At 46.4% G+C, this 19,015-nt stretch overlaps 2 protein-coding genes across 2 annotated transcripts; both read left to right on the top strand.

Moving 5' to 3' along the window:
• The first annotated feature begins 2,178 nt into the window (after positions 1-2,178).
• Positions 2,179-4,897, top strand: LOC114430258 (DCN1-like protein 1). Its single transcript, XM_028398582.1, has 6 exons — positions 2,179-2,405; positions 2,548-2,716; positions 3,685-3,815; positions 3,929-4,011; positions 4,092-4,188; positions 4,288-4,897. Exons 1-6 carry the CDS (start codon positions 2,234-2,236, stop codon positions 4,362-4,364), a joined length of 729 nt encoding a protein of 242 aa, XP_028254383.1. The 5' UTR covers positions 2,179-2,233; the 3' UTR covers positions 4,365-4,897.
• Positions 4,898-5,140: 243 nt separating this feature from the next.
• LOC114430257 (coiled-coil domain-containing protein 39-like) lies at positions 5,141-12,985 on the top strand. Its single transcript, XM_028398581.1, has 20 exons — positions 5,141-5,357; positions 6,410-6,529; positions 6,607-6,753; positions 6,841-6,999; positions 7,087-7,179; positions 7,292-7,420; positions 7,510-7,701; positions 7,786-7,889; positions 7,983-8,115; positions 8,278-8,472; positions 8,570-8,737; positions 8,816-8,953; positions 9,116-9,324; positions 9,396-9,519; positions 9,602-9,761; positions 9,871-9,977; positions 10,592-10,732; positions 10,880-11,059; positions 11,149-11,237; positions 12,182-12,985. The coding sequence occupies exons 1-20, from the start codon at positions 5,199-5,201 to the stop codon at positions 12,354-12,356; spliced, it is 2,922 nt and encodes a 973-aa protein (XP_028254382.1). The 5' UTR covers positions 5,141-5,198; the 3' UTR covers positions 12,357-12,985.
• The last annotated feature ends 6,030 nt before the right edge of the window (positions 12,986-19,015 follow it).

Raw genomic sequence — 19,015 nt, 5'->3', positions numbered from 1 at the left:
CTGTTTCAGCACAACAGACTGGGATGTGTTTAAGCAGGCTGCAACCCACAACAACTGCACTGACCTCCAGGAGTACTCAGAGACTGTCACTGCATACATCACCAAATGTATTGATGATGTAACTGAAACCAGGACAGTCAGCATTCGAGCCAGTCAGAAACCATGGCTGACAGGGGAGGTCTACAGGCTGCTGAGGGCCAGGAACGCTGCCTTCAGAAGAGGCAACGAGACCAGCCTAAGGTTAGCCAGAGCTGACCTGTCCCGTGGCATCAGGAAGGCGAAGAGGCAGTACTCCAGGAGGGTTGCCCACCACTTCAGCGACAGCAGAGACACCCGGAGCCTGTGGCGGGGGATACAGACCATCACGGACTACAAGCCCCCTCCACGGACCTGTGACAGCAACAGCTCTCTGCTGAACCAGCTGAATGACTTCTTTGGACGCTTTGAAGCACTCAACAGCACCCCTGCACAAAAGATCACACCCTCTCCCACTGACCAGGTATTTTCCCTGTCCCGAGCCAGCGTGAGGACATCTCTCAGCCAGATCAACGCACGCAAAGCTCCTGGTCCTGACAACATACCTGGCCGTGTGCTCAGAGACTGTGCTGAGGAGCTCGCTGAGGTGTTTACAGACATCTTCAACATCTCACTGAGCCAGGCTGTTGTCCCCACCTGCTTCAAAGCCACCACGATCATCCCTGTGCCAAAGAAGTCCACCCCCGCCTGCTTCAATGACTACCATCCAGTAGCACTCACACCCATCATCATGAAGTGCTTTGAACGGTTAGTCATGAAACACATCAAGACGGCCCTCCCTCCCTCCCTGGACCCATTCCAGTTTGCATATCGGCCCAACCGGTCAACCGATGATGCTGTTTCCACAGCACTCCACACAGCCCTGGAAAATAAAGACTCATATGTTCGAATGCTGTTCATAGACTTCAGCTCAGCATTCAACACCATCATCCCACAGCAGCTCATCAACAAACTGGACCAGCTGGGGCTGAACTCCTTGCTGTGCAACTGGCTGCTGGACTTCCTCACCGGGAGACCTCAGACAGTGCGGGTCGGCAGAAACACATCCAGCACCATCACAATGAACACCGGGGCTCCCCAAGGATGTGTGCTGAGCCCCCTCCTCTTCACTCTGCTGACCCATGACTGCACGCCAACACACAACAACAACATCTTTGTGAAGTTTGCGGACGACACAACTGTGGTGGGTCTCATCTCCGGTGGAGATGAAACAAACTACAGGAATGAGGTGCACCTTCTGGCCGAGTGGTGCAGAGACCACAACCTCTCCCTGAATGTGGAGAAGACAAAGGAGATGGTTGTGGACTACAGGAGAGCACACAGTGAGCACACCCCTCTGACCATCGACGGTGCTGCTGTGGAGCAGGTGAGCAGCACCAAGTTCCTGGGTGTGCACATCACTGAGGACCTCTCCTGGACTAACAACACTGCATCCCTGACCAAGAAGGCACAGCAGCGCCTCTACTTCCTCTGCAAGCTCAAAAGAGCCAGAGCCCCTCCCTCCATCCTGTGCACCTTCTACAGAGGGGCTGTTCAGAGCATCCTGTCCAGCTGCATCACTGTGTGGTACGGAGCCTGCACCGCCACCTGCAGGAAGACGCTTCATCGCATAGTGAGAGCAGCTGAGAGGATCACCGGCGTCCCTCTCCCCTCCCTCCAAGACCTCTACGACAGCCGTCTCACCCGAAAGGCCCTCCGCATCACAGGAGACCCCACCCACCCTTCACACCGCTTCTTTAGTCTGCTGCCATCAGGAAAGAGACTGCGCAGCCTCCGGGCCAGGACCAGCAGACTGAGGGACAGCTTCATCCACCAGGCTGTCAGGAAGCTGAACTCTCTCCCTGCTGTGCCCCACTTTCTCCCCCTTCCCTGACCCCCCTTCCCTGACCCCCCCCCCCCCCCCACCAACATAGGAACTCTTTGTACCAGCCACTTTAACAAAAAGGAACTCTTTGCACCAGGCACTTTACCCTGTGTATTCGCTTGCACCTTAGTCATGTCATCCAGTCTCATATAAGCTGCTGTAACTTAAACCAATCATGGACTGTACATTACGCCAACTGTCTTGCACCATTACATCTTTTGCACTCTCATACCAGTCTCAATAAGCTGTTATAAGTTAAACCATTCCTGTTTACATTATGCCAACTGCACTGTCAAGCTGAAGTCCTCACAGAAGGATAAAGTTCGTCAGTTTATGATTTTCACACAATCCAATGAGAAGATTGCGGTGACTTGCCTGTCGCAGAATGACTGGAAACTAGATGTTGCCACAGATAAGTTTTTCCAAAACCCAGAGCTCTACGTTTCAAATTTAAAGGGAGCTTTAGACAAGAAGAGGCTTGAACAGCTCTACAACAGATACAGAGGTAGGAAATGCATCACTACAATACTGTGTGCAAATGTTCATTTTGTAATACACTTTTAAATGTACAAGTTACATTTTACAAATGTAAAAGTTGTCCCTGAATCACTTGTCAATCAAATGACTCTTTGTGCTCTTATATGCAGATCCTCATGATGACAACAAGATAGGCATCGATGGGATCCAGCAGTTCTGTGATGACCTGGGTTTGGACCCGACCAGTATAAGTGTCCTCCTTATAGCCTGGAAGTTCAGGGCAGCAACCCAATGCGAGTTCTCAAAACAGGAGTTCATGGATGGCATGGCAGAACAGGGGTAACGATGAAGGGGGGAAACAAACTGTTCTTCCATTCTTCACCAAATTCAACCATTCAAACGTTATATACTCACAATTAAGAGGACAACCATAATTCAAATTGTTGGAAGTTGATGTAAATATGTATAAAGAGCGAGTGAGATGGATTACAATACTTTCAGTTATATTAATAATGGCATTAATGCAGGCTTGTTGGTTACTTAAGTGCCTGGACAAAAAAACCCACTAAGATCTGTTTACAGTGGGCTTGAGGTAAATAACCTCTTTCACAGATTTTGCACTTTAATGCTGCTATGAAGGCCACCTGCTCATGCTGTGTATGCCTATCTTCACTCTTTCACAAACAAAACAAGTATGAGTGTGCTTTTACAGGCATTCTTGGGTCATGTAATCAGGGGTGTGCTGGTGTGTCAGTTGGCTTGTGTAGGTTTTTTTGTCACAGCCATTCTTTACTGTGACTGCCTCCACTGCTGGCTCAGAAGTGTAACAAAATATCCCACTGTTCCAATACCATACCTGTCACACAGAATGGTGAACTGGGTGTGTAGAGAACTAGTGGAAAAAAAGGTGCAGTCAGCACTCACCCCAAGGTCAGATGACTCTTAACAAATCCTTTTTCTGGTGCATCTCTGTAAACTCAGTGACATTTTGCCACCTCAGCCACAAATTCGGCTTGTTTCTTTACAAGCAGCACAACATTCACAACATTCACAACACACACTCAGAGTAACATGGTTAAAAAAAAAAAGCATTGCTTATGTACCGTAACGCTAGCTTCTATCTTTATATACATTTGTTTACCTATACATATAGATCTATTCTATCTTGTTAACAATATGAAATCATGTGTATTATAAGTTTGCTGCTAAAAGTTCCCTAGTAGAAGTTACAGGATGTTTTTGGAAGATGTCACATAAGTCAGTGGTACTGTGTATGTACAAAATTGTGTGATGTAATGCTTCCACAGGTGTGACAGCATAGAGAAGTTAAAAGCTCAGCTGCCAAAGATGGAGCAGGAGTTAAAGGACCAAGGAAAATTTAAGGACTTTTACCAGTTTACATTTAATTTTGCCAAAAATCCTGGCCAGAAAGGTTTGGGTAAGAATCTTTCAGTACTCATGTTATTGCTTATTGCTCATTCACAGCTATTCTTTTCTTAATTCCATTTATTTCTTTATTCATTTGTGTGTGTGTGTTTTTTTTAATTACAGATTTAGAGATGGCAATTGCATATTGGAATTTAGTATTGGCTGGAAGATTCAAGTTCTTGGAGTTGTGGAACAAGTTTTTAGTTGTGAGTTAAACAAACTTGAGGTGATGTAATCATGGGACTAATCCTTATGATTTATAAGCTTTGCTTTATGTCTCTTTCAGGAGCACCACAAAAGATCGATTCCTAAGGACACCTGGAATCTCTTACTAGACTTCAGCACAATGATCACAGATGACATGTCAAATTATGATGAGGAAGGTGTGTGGGTGGCTTACGTCAAAAGAGCTTTTACTGCGATCATTTATTATCCATGATAATATTGTGAACCAATAATACAAGAGTCTGTTTCTTTAACAGGAGCGTGGCCCGTCCTTATTGATGACTTTGTGGAATTTGCACGGCCACACATCGGGACCAGAAGCACAGCAGTTTAAAGGGCTGCTCTCACTGAAGGAACATCCACATAAGGTTTCAAACGGCGGGAGAATAAAGGGAGGAGAAGAAGACCGCACTGAACTGAGAATTATGTTGCCTTTTCAACCCTCAGGACTGAATATTTTACACAACAGAGACTTTATATATAGAGAATATATGTGTTTGTACATATATATATATCTCTTTGTGGTCAACTTTGATGGTTTGGAACTTTTATCTAAAGTATTGGGCTTGTGTTTGCACTGAAGCCAATTAAGAGAGGAGTCGCCATCTTGACCCACATGGTTCATGGATGCTGGGCTCAAAAACACCTAAATTGGCAAACTTGAATTGTAATGTTAACACAAGGGTTTGCTGGGGAGGGGATGTTCTTTAAATAATTAATTTTAATACTAGTGTGGTTTTGTTTTATGATACATTTGTGTGACAAGTCAGTATAAAACATTGATTGTAATTTTTTTAAGCATAATGCAGTTTGTTTAAACACAAATGTATAAAGATAAAATAAATGTTTCAATTTGGTATCTTTAAAGTTGAGGCCTCTGTGTGCTTAAATGTTAAAGTATTTTAGATGCCACCTGAAGCTGAGATCATTCTACTTCTAATAGACTCGCTGGGTTTCCCATTGAGTCACATCTAAAAACCTGATTGGCTTTATTATTAACTTTAAATGTATTTTACAAGCTGACCGGAAGCATTACTTCTGGTCTCGCGCTGCCTCCTTGTGGCGACATGCCGAATGTGTGGTTGCTAGGGGCGACTGACAACAGACCTGAGCCCTAGCAACCAGCACAGAGACGCCGTATAGAAGGAGTGAAGAGATATTGCTAAGAATGACCGCGTTATTGCTTTCCATAGCACTTGTCAGGCGCGGTGTTAAAATGGAAACTAATATCTCTGAAGTCCTCGGCCCAGTTTTGGCTGAAGTGGGGTGGGATAGCCGTTATGCTCTCCCCGAGCTCAACGCTGAAAACAAAGCCTTACTGGAGGAGGTAAGGAAACTTATTAACATGTTTAATGACACGGACTGTTTAGCTTCCTTTTCTCTGTTTGTTTTTGGGTGTTTAAAATTACCCCCTGAAGAATAATGTTGAAACACAAACCGTTGATGAGGTTTGTACATACTCCACGAGAACACAGAACCCCCAAACCCACAAAATGACGTCATTTTTCTCTCGGACCGCCCGTTGTGCAGCGCTCTCGGACGCATGGCCCGGGCAGAACTTTTTCTCTCAAGGCTGTGCGTCAACCATGCTGTGATTGGTCGGAATGTATTGTGGGCGTGATGAATGTGGAGAAGCGCAAGAGCTTCTTCAGGTGCAGAACGCACAGACAGAAGGAGGAAGTACAACTACGATGGACAGTTTAGATGAGCAGCTGTCAAACAGCTCCTGGAAGGAGAAACACGGCGCACAGAGAGAGTGTCTGTCCAAAAGGTGGCGATAAAAACTAATCCCAGTATTGCAGACAGTCATCCACACGTTGACAGAGTTAAACTCACACAGACCAGAGGTCTGCTACAGTCAGCTACACTGATCTTCTATCTATTGTCATGTTGTACTCTTCCCTGAACATTATCAGCTCGTTAGGCCAGGTAACCACGACTGTGCTCACAATTTGCAATACAACTGCATTGTCAACTTTTGTGTGTGACGTGCGCTGCGTAGGAGGCCCGTATGCACACACGTCTGGCGGAGTATGGTACCTCCGTGCCGAAACGAACTTTGAGCGAGTTCTCTGTTCTCATAGAGTATGGAACAGCCTTAACGATTTGACTGAGCGCAGGTTGTGCACACTGTCCTCCTGCAGTGACACCAGGGTCACTGTTCAATTCATTATTTTAAATATTTAAGAGCACCTGTAAAATCCAGGCACAGCTGAAATTTCCAAATAAAATGTGACATTTGAATCTTTTTGTCTTGTTAAGTGACAGATATGTATGTATTTACACTTTAGATTGCGTTTTCTTAATGGTATTGCACATCAGTTTTCGGTATCTGAATTTTGATTCACTGTGTGTGCTGTTTCACGATGATGTCAACAGATTTGTAGAAAAGAGATAGAGCGGGCACAACTGGAAGACAAACTGGAGAAAAACAAGGAACAAAAGAAGAACATGGCCAATTACCTAAAGAATATTAAAGAAGAGCTGGAAAACACTGAGGTCAGTATTGTATCTATGAGTTGTGATGTGTTTGTTTTGTGGTGGGTTATGCAGTGTGTGTTATTTGTGTTGTCTAGGCTCTGTGTGAGGCAAAGGAGAGAGAGATAGAGTTAGAGAAACACCTGACAGCCCTCGCGGAGAGAGAGACTAGCCGTCTGATTCAGGACACGGCTAAGATGGAGAATGAGCTCAGCTCCTTAGGAGAGAGGAGAAACACGCTGGAGGTCAGAGCCTTTCATGAATAAAAAAAAATAGAAAAGAGAAGTAGCTATAGATTGTGATGCCACAACAACATGTGTCTGTATCCCCAGAACAACCTTTTCAAGGCCAAACAGAAGCTGGAGGAGTTCAGGCAGCAGATGAACTGGGACCAGCAGACAATGGATTGCTTTTTGGAGGAGTCAGCAGGCAAATATGAGGACACGATGGCCATCAACAAATACGCTCAGCAAGATGAGCAGAGGATCAAGGTAAAGAGATGAAAACATCTCTCTTCTGCAGCACTTACAGCTTTGAGTTATCATTGGCTAACAGCTGTCTAACCTCCCCTGCTGCAGTCGCTCATTCTGGCGATAGACAAGAAGTCTGTGGAGGCCAATGAAAAGCTCAAAGCACTCGATAAAGAGAAGACTGAGACAAAATTAGCCCAGGTAATGTGTAAAAACACAGCACATCCATGGTGTTATTACTAACAGTATGTGTAAACAAATGTTAGTATGGCAGTTGTGGTTTCCCATTAAAATCCCTCTGCTGTCGTACCAGCTTGCATTGGATAAGGTGACAGAGAATCTGCAGCAGGCTCACCTGGAGACACAGCAGCTTACCCACCTGTGGGAAAACACTATCAAGTACATGAAGCAACAGGATGCTGAGATGCAGCAGTGTGCACTGGTAAAGCATGGGACATTAAACATCTACTGGTCATTCATTCTAGAGTGAATTCACACAGGAGAGTGTTTTCTTTTAAATTATTATTGCAGCAACTTGCCCAAGCCAACCAGAAGCTGAGGGAAAAGAAGGCCGCCATTGCAGAGAAGAAGCACCTGATGGAGATCCAGAGGGACAACAGGAAAGAAGCCGAGAGGAAGTCAGCGGTGGCCAACAAACAGGCAGTAAAACTGCGGCAGGAGCTGAAGGGGCAGGAGAGTGACTTTGGCAGGCTGCAGGATGAGGTGCTGAATGTGGACTAATAATAAACTGCCTTCATATTGATATTATTATAAGTGCGAGTGAGCTGACTCTCATGTGTCCTGCAGCTAAAAGGCTGCAAAGGTAACCTAGAGAGAACAACCTCTGATGTGAAGATGCTGACGTCCCACATATCCATGATGAAGAAGGACATCCAGGACTACAACGACAAGTCAGTGTATCACAGCAGGGCTCTGTGTGCATATTGACTGGAGCTGTGGTAATGTACTACACAATGTCTGTTTTATGTTTCTGTGTATTTTAGACTGAAGGAAGCCAAGATCCACAATGCTGCGCTGGAGGAGAAACTGAAGGTTGTGACTCAGACTGCCCTCAGTGAGGAGGAGAGAGCAGCACAGATGGAGCAGTTCCTCAGAGATGAGGAGCAGGCCAGTAAGGTGAGCATTGATGGCCTGTCGGACCCTTTCAGTTCTTTATCACTGGGTATTTTTGCAGCCCCTCTCTTTGATCATCTGTTTTTTTATGGTTTGCTACATTTGGTCACACGGTGGCAGAAACGTATTTCCTCTCTGTAACTCCATGCCTGTGTTTCACTCCAGGAGTTGGACATCCAGCTGCGTGACTACAACTCAGAGCTGTATCACCATAAAGAGCACCTGCAGGCTGTCAGGATGAAAAAGGAGGATTCTGCTGCGCAAGTTTCAAGGAGTAAATCCACCATTGTGCGCCTGCATAACCAGCTCAAAAAACAGGAGGAGGAAGTTACAAGGCAGCAGACCATCTTGAGAAAAGTGGCACGTTTAGCAAAACACTACCCAGCCTTCCTATGTCTTGTGCTCCACTCTGCAACACAAATGCTGACAGTATTTGTTTGTCCCCTTCATTGTGCAGGACAGTCGGAACAATGCACTGAATAAAAAACTGGAACGCCTGCGAGGAGATGACATTCCATCAGATGCAAAACAAATGCTGGATGTGAAGATTGCTGAGCTGACCAAACACCTAGAGGAGAAAAAAACCACAGCTAAGATGCTCACTGACATGCTCAAAGAGTCTGAGGTCAGTCTGATAATATACTTGGCTTTTCTTTTCTATAAACCTCTGACATATACTGAGATAAATCTTGGTGTCTGGCAGACTCATATTCGCTGCCAGAAGAAGGAGATGGAGAAGTCTGCAGCTCAGAAGAAAGATTTGACCGACAAAGTGGAGGAGCTCAACTTGTTCTGTAGTACCTGTGAGAAGGACCTGAAGAAAGTCCGACAGAGGAAACAGGTACCTGTGATCACCATCATGTGTCACTGTGGAAGGTCAATACATCCTATAGCAACTTAAATGAATGCAAACAAACTGAAGTAGTTTTTCCTCAAAGCTGAGAATCGACCTGACAGAAAGGCTGTATGCACTGTGATTTTAAACTCATGGGTTCCCTATCAGGACAGCATGGTGGAGCACAAGTTCGTGAAGCTAGAGGTGGAGCGTATGAGGGATCTGCTGTACAACAAGGCAGACCGCGTGCTGTCTTTGGAGAAGAGGAAGCTGAACCTGCAGAAAGCTATGAAAGAGAGGGAGGATGAGATCAAAGTGTACAAAGAAATGCTCAGCCAGCAGCTGAAGCTCGGTGAACAGGAGAGGCAGAGACTCAGGTAAAAAAAAAACAAATCACTCAGTTCTCAAAGGTTTGTCACATCACTTAATGTCAATCATTGTATCTCAGTGCTGAACTCAATGAGAAACTGTCCAAGATTGAAACCATGAAGAAACGTTTTGAGGTTGTGACCCTGACCAAGGCAGGTCCTGAGGCGGAGGGGGAGCACTCACAGGCTTACTACATCACTAAGGTCGGAGCTCTTCACACATAGTCTACTGAAGCACACACCATGGTTCCAGACCTTTGCATCACCTGTGTGTGCTTTTCACCAGGTTGCACAAGAGAAAGGGGAACTTAAGCAGAAGGGTGATGAGCTGGATGCTAAAATCCACAAGCTGGAGCAGGAAAACAGCGCTCTGGAGAACACCAACCAGCTGTTCAGCAACTCTAACTCTGTATACCGCAAATCTTTCAACAAAGCTGAAGAATCCAGTATGTAAACCAGCGACAGCCCTCTTCAACTGTATACTTGTTGATTGATTGATTGTTAAATGATGGCGGCAGCTGTCATTGGCCACAATGTAATTTGTTTTTGTTTTAGGTCCGGACTATCAGGAGAAGTTGAAGCTGGAGGAGCAGCTGAGAGCTGCTGAAGTGAAGCTGAAGGATAACAAACGACAGATCCAGGAGCTCCAACAGGACATGCAGGTTATTGTTATTTATAGCCAGTGTAGAGAAGATCACTGAGAACGAAGCAATTAGTCTTCGACGGCTCAGGTTACATTCAGACTGATTCTGGATTAACTGGATCTTAACCATGCAAATACTTTGTTAGCTCATATATCATTAGCATAATGGTCAACATTCAGCAGGCAGTAATAGTTAAATTACAATTTTGTTACAGACAGGTAAAAGAACTTTAGTCATGTAAATAGTAATTCATTCAAAATCATCAGATACGATATTATGTTTGTAACCAGGAAGTCAGTGTATTATCACTGCAACACAGTGATGGATATGCTTTGGGCCAAGTTAGAGAATCAATCATTTACACACTTAGTCCAGCACCCATGGAGCACACAGATCCCTTCTTTGTAGAAGTCGCCCACAGACCATGTGGCCTAAAGGTGCATCTCTTTTGTGCAGCCATCACTGCACAATACTACAGACTACAGGAAATACAGAGGGTGTATTATGTAGCGCCCCTGTGAAAGCCAAAAATAAACTTGTTTAAACTATCTGCCTGACATTGATCTTGTATGAATCTCTGTGTATGTGCATGTTCAGCTTTAGTGTATTCATGGGTGTGTGTCTGTTTCCAGGAAAGGAACAAGACTCTGCAGAACCTGCAACAAGAGGAGCAAGAGGAGGGAGAAAAGATGAGAATAAATCAGACACTCCTGGAGAAACTGAACAAAGACATCACTGTTCAGAAGGAGAAAATCGACAGAGCCACAAAACAGGTTTAAAATCAACCGCTTATTCTAAAGTCATTTCATGACGCGGCAGTAAACACAGGGGGTGTTGTGTGTGTGTGTGTGTGTGTGTATACAGAACCCTGGCTATTGCCTCAGTCATGTTTAATTCTGTAATGTCCTGCTGTTTTCCAGTGCTCCAAGCTGACCAAACAGATCCGCTCAGCCAAAAAAACCAAGAGTGAGACTTTGGAAGAGAAGGACATTAAAGTGACAGAGATGAAGGAATTTAACAAGGTTATTGACAAGATGCTGAATGAGGCCATGGAGAAAAACCCAGACGTCAGACCGGCGCTGGAGAAATACTTCCTGCAGGTGCAGAACGGCTCAAACAGCTCAAACAGCAGGACTAATGCAGCCACAGCAGCTTACCCTTTAATGCTCCTCTCTATTACCCCTCACAGGACAATCTGTCTCTTCCACCTCCTCCTTCAACTCCTTCCACCCAGCGGAGCTTCAGGACAAACTCTGCCCGCAGCTCGACCACTTCCAGGTCAGACTTACCCTGAAATGGGTCACACTAGAATACTACACTGATAACAGTTCACCTTTAACAGTCAGTCAGCTCCACAGCTGCAAGGTGTTGGTGATAAAAATGCACAAGATGAATACGACTATAAACAGAGTATAAGGAGTGAGGTGGATATTTTAGTACACCACTCTTCCTCTGTATATTTATTGTGCTCTGCCTGTATTGTAGACCTCCTGCATCCTCAGCCAGCAGCCGTGGAGCCTCTGCTCCACAGCCCCCCACAGTGAAGATGGTGGGACTGGACTTGAACCTGAAGAACGTCCGACAGAGGAAACAGGTACCTGTGATCACCATCATGTGTCACTGTGGAAGGTCAATACATCCTATAGCAACTTAAATGAATGCAAACAAACTGAAGTAGTTTTTCCTCAAAGCTGAGAATCGACCTGACAGAAAGGCTGTATGCACTGTGATTTTAAACTCATGGGTTACCTATCAGGACAGCATGGTGGAGCACAAGTTTATGAAGCTAGAGGTGGAGCGTATGAGGGATCTGCTGTACAACAAGGCAGACGGCGTGCTGTCCTGCATGACCTGCAGCTCAAACAGCAGGACTAATGCAGCCACAGCAGCTTACCCTTTAATGCTCCTCTCTATTACCCCTCACAGGACAATCTGTCTCTTCCACCTCTTCCTTCAACTCCTTCCTCCCAGCGGAGCTACAGGACAAACTCTGCCCGCAGCTCGACCACTTCCAGGTCAGACTTACCCTGAAATGGGTCACACTAGAATACTACACTGATAACAGTTCACCTTTAACAGTCAGTCAGCTCCACAGCAGCAAGGTGTTGGTGATAAAAATGCACAAGATGAATACGACTATAAACAGAGTATAACGAGTGAGGTGGATATTTTAGTACACCACTCTTCCTCTGTGTATTTATTGTGCTCTGCCTGTATTGTAGACCTCCTGCATCCTCAGCCAGCAGCCGTGGAGCCTCTGCTCCACAGCCCCCCACAGTGAAGATGGTGGGACTGGACTTGAATCTGCCTGTGACCTCCTCTCCTCTCACCACCTCCAGACGTTCCAGCTCAGGGAGCAGCACAAAGAGCGGCAGCAGCACAAAGAGGAACCTGTAGCATGCTGTGTTCATCTTTACTAGCTGATCTTTGTAAACAGAGAGGAGATGGGAGGCTGTAAACATGTTCTTTTGTGCTGTGAAGTCGGCCATTTTAACATGGGAGCGGAGCGGCATGTTCACACTGAAGGATGAAGCACACACTCTCCAGGCTTCAAGAGAAGACGGCAAAGGAAGAAGCTGAGGACAGGACGGGAGAGAGAATATAGTATATAATCTGTATAGTATAAAAAAATATTTGTGTTATTTCAGCCAAGATATATTTGTGTTTATTGCTGTGAAAGAAAGCAAGTCTGAAGGATGAACAGTTTAATATGACGTCACTAATGCCTCCACCCCCAGCTCGGACTGACTTCCTGCATCTGGCTAAAAATACAGCAGACAACATGTTTCGTAAGGCTCCTAAGAACCGCCACAATCTCTCTCAAAACATGACCATCAGTGCTTTGAAGCAGAAACGGGTTAGAAAAAAAAGTAATCAGGACAAATAACTCTGCTTTCTTGGCTGATCTGAACACTATCTGGTTACAAATGACTCCGCCATCCAGCTCGACCGCCTAACATGTTTCAGAGCGGACAGAGCCCTGGTTGAAGGAGGTAAGACCCGCGGCGGCGGGCTCTGTGTTTACATCAATGACTCTTGGTGTCGGGACGCTGCTGTGGTCTCCAAACACTGCTCGCCACTTGCGGAGCTTATGATTATAAAGTGCCGGCCGTTTTACCTGCCACGGGAGTTTACAGCTATACTGCTTGTAGCTGCGTACATCCCGCCGAGCTCCAGCAACAACAACAGGAGCGACGCACTGAATGAGCTCTACCTGCAGGTCAGTGAGCAGCAGACAGCCCACCCTGATGCTTTTCTCATCCTGGCGGGTGATTTCAACCATGCAGACCCCAAGACTGTGTTTCCAAAAATTCACAAACACATAGACTTTCCAACCCGTGGTAACAACACACTGGACAATGTTTACACCACCCAGAGAGGCGCTTACAAAGCCCTCCCCCTCCCCCACCTCGGAGCCTCTGATCACATTACTGTTATGTTAATGCCAGCATACAGACCACTGGTAAAAGTTGCCAAACCAGTCCGAAAAGAAGTGAGAGTGTGGCCGGAGGGAGCCACAGGAGCTTTACAGGACTGTTTCAGCACAACAGACTGGGATGTGTTTAAGCAGGCTGCAACCCACAAAAACTGCACTGACCTCCAGGAGTACTCAGAGACTGTCACTGCATACATCACCAAATGTATTGATGATGTAACTGAAACCAGGACAGTCAGCATTCGAGCCAGTCAGAAACCATGGCTGACAGGGGAGGTCTACAGGCTGCTGAGGGCCAGGAACGCTGCCTTCAGAAGAGGCAACGAGACCAGCCTAAGGTTAGCCAGAGCTGACCTGTCCCGTGGCATCAGGAAGGCGAAGAGGCAGTACTCCAGGAGGGTTGCCCACCACTTCAGCGACAGCAGAGACACCCGGAGCCTGTGGCGGGGGATACAGACCATCACGGACTACAAGCCCTCTCCACGGACCTGTGACAGCAACAGCTCTCTGCTGAACCAGCTGAATGACTTCTTTGGACGCTTTGAAGCACTCAACAGCACCCCTGCACAAAAGATCACACCCTCTCCCACTGACCAGGTATTTTCCCTGTCCCGAGCCAGCGTGAGGACATCTCTCAGCCAGATCAACGCACGCAAAGCTCCTGGTCCTGACAACATACCTGGCCGTGTGCTCAGAGACTGTGCTGAGGAGCTCGCTGAGGTGTTTACAGACATCTTCAACATCTCACTGAGCCAGGCTGTTGTCCCCACCTGCTTCAAAGCCACCACGATCATCCCTGTGCCAAAGAAGTCCACCCCCGCCTGCTTCAATGACTACCGTCCAGTAGCACTCACACCCATCATCATGAAGTGCTTTGAACGGTTAGTCATGAAACACATCAAGACGGCCCTCCCTCCCTCCCTGGACCCATTCCAGTTTGCATATCGGCCCAACCGGTCAACCGATGATGCTGTTTCCACAGCACTCCACACAGCCCTCACCCACCTGGAAAATAAAGACTCATATGTTCGAATGCTGTTCATAGACTTCAGCTCAGCATTCAACACCATCATCCCACAGCAGCTCATCAACAAACTGGACCAGCTGGGGCTGAACTCCTTGCTGTGCAACTGGCTGCTGGACTTCCTCACCGGGAGACCTCAGACAGTGCGGGTCGGCAGAAACACATCCAGCACCATCACAATGAACACCGGGGCTCCCCAAGGATGTGTGCTGAGCCCCCTCCTCTTCACTCTGCTGACCCATGACTGCACGCCAACACACAACAACAACATCTTTGTGAAGTTTGCGGACGACACAACTGTGGTGGGTCTCATCTCCGGTGGAGATGAAACAAACTACAGGAATGAGGTGCACCTTCTGGCCGAGTGGTGCAGAGACCACAACCTCTCCCTGAATGTGGAGAAGACAAAGGAGATGGTTGTGGACTACAGGAGAGCACACAGTCAGCACACCCCTCTGACCATCGACGGTGCTGCTGTGGAGCAGGTGAGCAGCACCAAGTTCCTGGGTGTGCACATCACTGAGGACCTCTCCTGGACTAACAACACTGCATCCCTGACCAAGAAGGCACAGCAGCGCCTCTACTTCCTCCGCAAGCTCAAAAGAGCCAGAGCCCCTCCCTCCATCCTGTGCACCTTCTACAGAGGGGCTGTTCAGAGCATCCTGTCCAGCTGCATCACTGTGTGGTACGGAGCCTTCACCGCCACCTGCAGGAAGACGCTTCATCGCATAGTGAGAGCAGCTGAGAGGATCACCGGCGTCCCTCTCCCCTCCCTCCAAGACCTCTACGACAGCCGTCTCACCCGAAAGGCCCTCCGTATCACAGGAGACCCCACCCACCCTTCACACCGCTTCTTCAGTCTGCTGCCATCAGGAAAGAGACTGCGCAGCCTCCGGGCCAGGACCAGCAGACTGAGGGACAGCTTCATCCACCAGGCTGTCAGGAAGCTGAACTCTCTCCCTGCTGTGCCCCACTTTCTCCCCCTTCCCTGACCCCCCTTCCCTGACCCCCCACCAACATAGGAACTCTTTGTACCAGCCACTTTAACAAAAAGGAACTCTTTGCACCAGCCACTTTACCCTGTGTATTCGCTTGCACCTTAGTCATGTCATCCAGTCTCATATAAGCTGCTATAACTTAAACCAATCATGGACTGTACATTATGCCAACTGTCTTGCACCATTACATCTTTTGCACTCTCATACCAGTCTCAATAAGCTGTTATAAGTTAAACCATTCCTGTTTACATTATGCCAACTGCACTGTCTTGCACTGTACATCTTTTGCACTCTTACTGCATTGCGCCTTCATTTTGTGCCTTGTATTTTGTGTGTGCCTCATTGTAGGTACTTTTTTTACACTTTATATTTATCTTAGGTTTTTAGTTATGTTATATGTTGCGGAGTGAAGAGTAACGCAATTTCGATTCTCTGTATGTCCAGCACATATAGCTGATTTGACAATAAAGCTGACTTTGACTTTGACTTGTTTTGAAACCGAGTACCACAAAAAGCATAAAGTGACACTGTGATGTGAAGTCACTGCAGCTGGAGCTGGCTGTGGGCGATCACTGCAGATTCCCTTAAGCATACATAAGCTGCTCATCATACATGTGCGGCATGCCAAGTAAAACATTACACACATCTAACTGATGCACACGCAGCCTGAGGCGTACAGAGCGATCGTCAATTTCCAGCCTGCGTGTCAGCTGTAAATGAGTTCAGCTCTAAGAGTGGGATCAATCTCTGCTCAGCATTACATCATACATACCATACATGTCATGTTGGCATGCATCCTCTTGGGAAAAGTCATCACAGTGACAAACAGACTATTACAAGAGTTTTAAGGAAAAGCTTTTTGATTAAAAGCTCTGATCCTCTCAGAGCCTGAGAAGCAAAGGGATTTAAATGATTCCACTTATCGCCTTTGATTGGGTCCATTCTCTCTGCTTCTCTGCCTCAGAGCCACAAAGGTTTTTTATCCCGGTCTGAAGGGGCTTGAAGGTGTCATTTAAGCAGCAGCTCCAGCATGAGGACATGTTCCCAGACACAGTTTTGAACTAAAATCCGGCAGCTATCAGCCCAGCTTGTTTATGGAATATGACTGGTCCTGCGGACTGTTAATGATTAAACTGTATTTCTTTGTCATGATGACATACAAATTCTATAATGGGGACAAAGCCATTACCTTGATTCAGAAGCTGTAAGCCAGCAACATTATGCTGTGGTGAATCCCTTTATCTTAACGAACTGACCTGTGATTTATATATCTGTGCCTCACCATGTGTTTTCTGTTACAGCTTGAAAACAGAGCATGATACAGTACAGGGATGCACAGTCACTGCGAACACATCAAGGACGCATCTTACTTCCATTACAAGAGTTATCCTAAACTATGAACTGTAGCTTCTGTCAAATATTTTAAATTATAATTCACTATTATACTGTTTCCCCACAGAGTCTAACAGCTGCAGCCGACACTCCAGAGGTGCCTCCTGCCCTGCAGGAAGAGAGCAGCTTCTCCATCGGTTTCACAGACCTGAACGGTGAGCACTCATGCAGATGGTCCTCATCCAAAATCTGCACAACCAACAGTCAGGCTGCCCTGAAAATAACCGTGATGAGGAAAGATATGCAAGCAAGTGGGAGGAGACACGAGGCAGCCTCCCAGGAGATAAGAGGGAGTGGCTGTTTTTTTACTGTGCCAGAAAGTCACGGCGACCTCTGGAATCTGAGCAGAAATAATCCGTTTTGGAGGAAAAAATGTGCAGAAGAGTCAGAAAATAAAACAAAAAGACAGCCGGAGAGTACAAACATGTAAATGAGTGCAAATAGAACTTTAGTTAAAGAGTGCAAGTTCAGGGATAGATAATCAATGCTTAACTTCATTAGCCTATTAGCATCTACTCATCACTCATTATATGTAGGCTCTATGTGTCATCATAAAGTTAGAGGCGTGTCAGCTTCATTGTTTACAATACTCTCTGCACCATCTTCATGGTATGGTACATCTAATAGACAGGTGTCGCGCTACATTGATATCATCATTGATCCAAAAAATCAAATATCAGCCAGGATTTTATTTCTACAGTTCCAACGATATATCAAAGTCAAAGTCAAAGTCAGCTTTATTGTCAAATCTACTATATGTGCTGGACATACAGAGAATCGAAATTGCGTTACTCTTCACTCCGCAACATATAACATATAGCTAAAAACTAAAGATAAATATAAAGTGTAAAAAAAGTGTACCTACAATGAGGCACACACAAAATACAAGGCACACAATGAAGGCACAATGCAGTAAGAGTGCAAAAGATGTATAGTGCAAGACAGTGCAGTTGGCATAATATAAACAGGAGTGGTTTAACTTATAACAGCTTATTGAGACTGGTATGAGAGTGCAAAAGATGTAATGGTGCAAGTCAGTGCAGTTGGCATAATGTAAACAGTCCAGGAATAGTTAAGTTATAGCAGCTTATATGAGACTGGTATGACATGACTAGGATGCAAGAGAATGCACAGGGTAAAGTGGCTGGTGCACAGAGTTCCTTTTGGTAAAGTGTCTGGTACAAAGAGTTCCTATCCTGGGTGGTGGGGTGGTGGTAGGGGTAGGGGGTGGGGGGTGGGGTGTGGTGGTAGGGGTGCGGGGTGGTGTCAGGGAAGGGGGAGAAAGTGGGGCACAGCAGGGAGAGAGTTCCGCTTCCTGACAGCCTGGTGGATGAAGCTGTCCCTCAGTCTGCTGGTCCTGGCCCGGAGGCTGCGCAGTCTCTTTCCTGATGGCAGCAGACTGAAGAAGCGGTGTGAAGCCCCTGCTGCTCATCCTTGCTATCAAATTACTATTCCTACTTATGGACTGACGATATATATATACATCTATTACAATATAATCACTGTCTCATCTTGCTGTCATGTTTGCTCTGTACTGTATCATGTTTGTATCATGTTTGCTCCTCTCTCTCTCTCTCTCTCTCTCTCTCCTTCATCCTCTCTCTCCTCTCTCTCTCTCCTTCATCCCCTCTCTCTCTCTCTCCCTCATCCTCTCTGACTAGCGGCAGGACTGGTTCCCCCTTAAGTTGACGGGTCCTGCCCAAGGTTTCTTCCTCTTAAAGGGAGTTTTTCCTTGCCACAGTGCTCTTAGGGGGGTTCCTGTGAAGCGCTTTGAGACAATGTCTGATTGTAATATGCGCTATATAAATAAAACTGAATTGAATTGAATTGAATTGAAGGGTGGGTGGGGTCTCCTGTGATGCGGAGGGCCTTTCGGGTGAGACGGCTGTCGTAGAGGTCTTGGAGGGAGGGGAGAGGGACGCCGGTGATCCTCTCAGCTGCTCTCACTATGCGATGAAGCGTCTTCCTGCAGGTGACGGTGCAGGCTCCGTACCACACAGTGATGCAGCTGGACAGGATATATAACCCATTATGTTATAACTACCAGACGCAGCCCAGAGTGTATCTGAGCTGATGCCCTTTACACTGTTGCCCCTCTAACTCTCCGTACCTCCTCACAGAGTCTCTTAATGAGCTGGAGGACCATGACCTGGATGCTCTGGTGGCTGACCTGGGATGCAAGTCATCCCAGCCAGAACTCTCCACT

This window comes from Parambassis ranga, unplaced genomic scaffold, assembly GCF_900634625.1.
Source record: "Parambassis ranga unplaced genomic scaffold, fParRan2.1 scaffold_227_arrow_ctg1, whole genome shotgun sequence".
NCBI lineage: Eukaryota > Metazoa > Chordata > Actinopteri > Ambassidae > Parambassis > Parambassis ranga.
This window is presented reverse-complemented; position numbering and strand designations above follow the sequence as displayed.

What these genes read in the sequence shown, in the direction of transcription:
- LOC114430258 (XM_028398582.1), top strand. Translation starts at nt 2,234, where the DNA reads ATGATTTTCACACAATCCAATGAGAAGATTGCGGTGACTTGCCTGTCG. An exon ending in TCCTGGCCAGAAAGGTTTGG is followed by an intron (nt 3,816 to 3,928) that starts GTAAGAATCTTT and finishes TTTTAATTACAG; the next exon opens with ATTTAGAGATGGCAATTGCA. An exon ending in TGTGGAACAAGTTTTTAGTT is followed by an intron (nt 4,012 to 4,091) that starts GTGAGTTAAACA and finishes TGTCTCTTTCAG; the next exon opens with GAGCACCACAAAAGATCGAT.
- LOC114430257 (XM_028398581.1), top strand. Translation starts at nt 5,199, where the DNA reads ATGACCGCGTTATTGCTTTCCATAGCACTTGTCAGGCGCGGTGTTAAA. An exon ending in AAGAGCTGGAAAACACTGAG is followed by an intron (nt 6,530 to 6,606) that starts GTCAGTATTGTA and finishes TGTGTTGTCTAG; the next exon opens with GCTCTGTGTGAGGCAAAGGA. An exon ending in CTGAGACAAAATTAGCCCAG is followed by an intron (nt 7,180 to 7,291) that starts GTAATGTGTAAA and finishes CTGTCGTACCAG; the next exon opens with CTTGCATTGGATAAGGTGAC.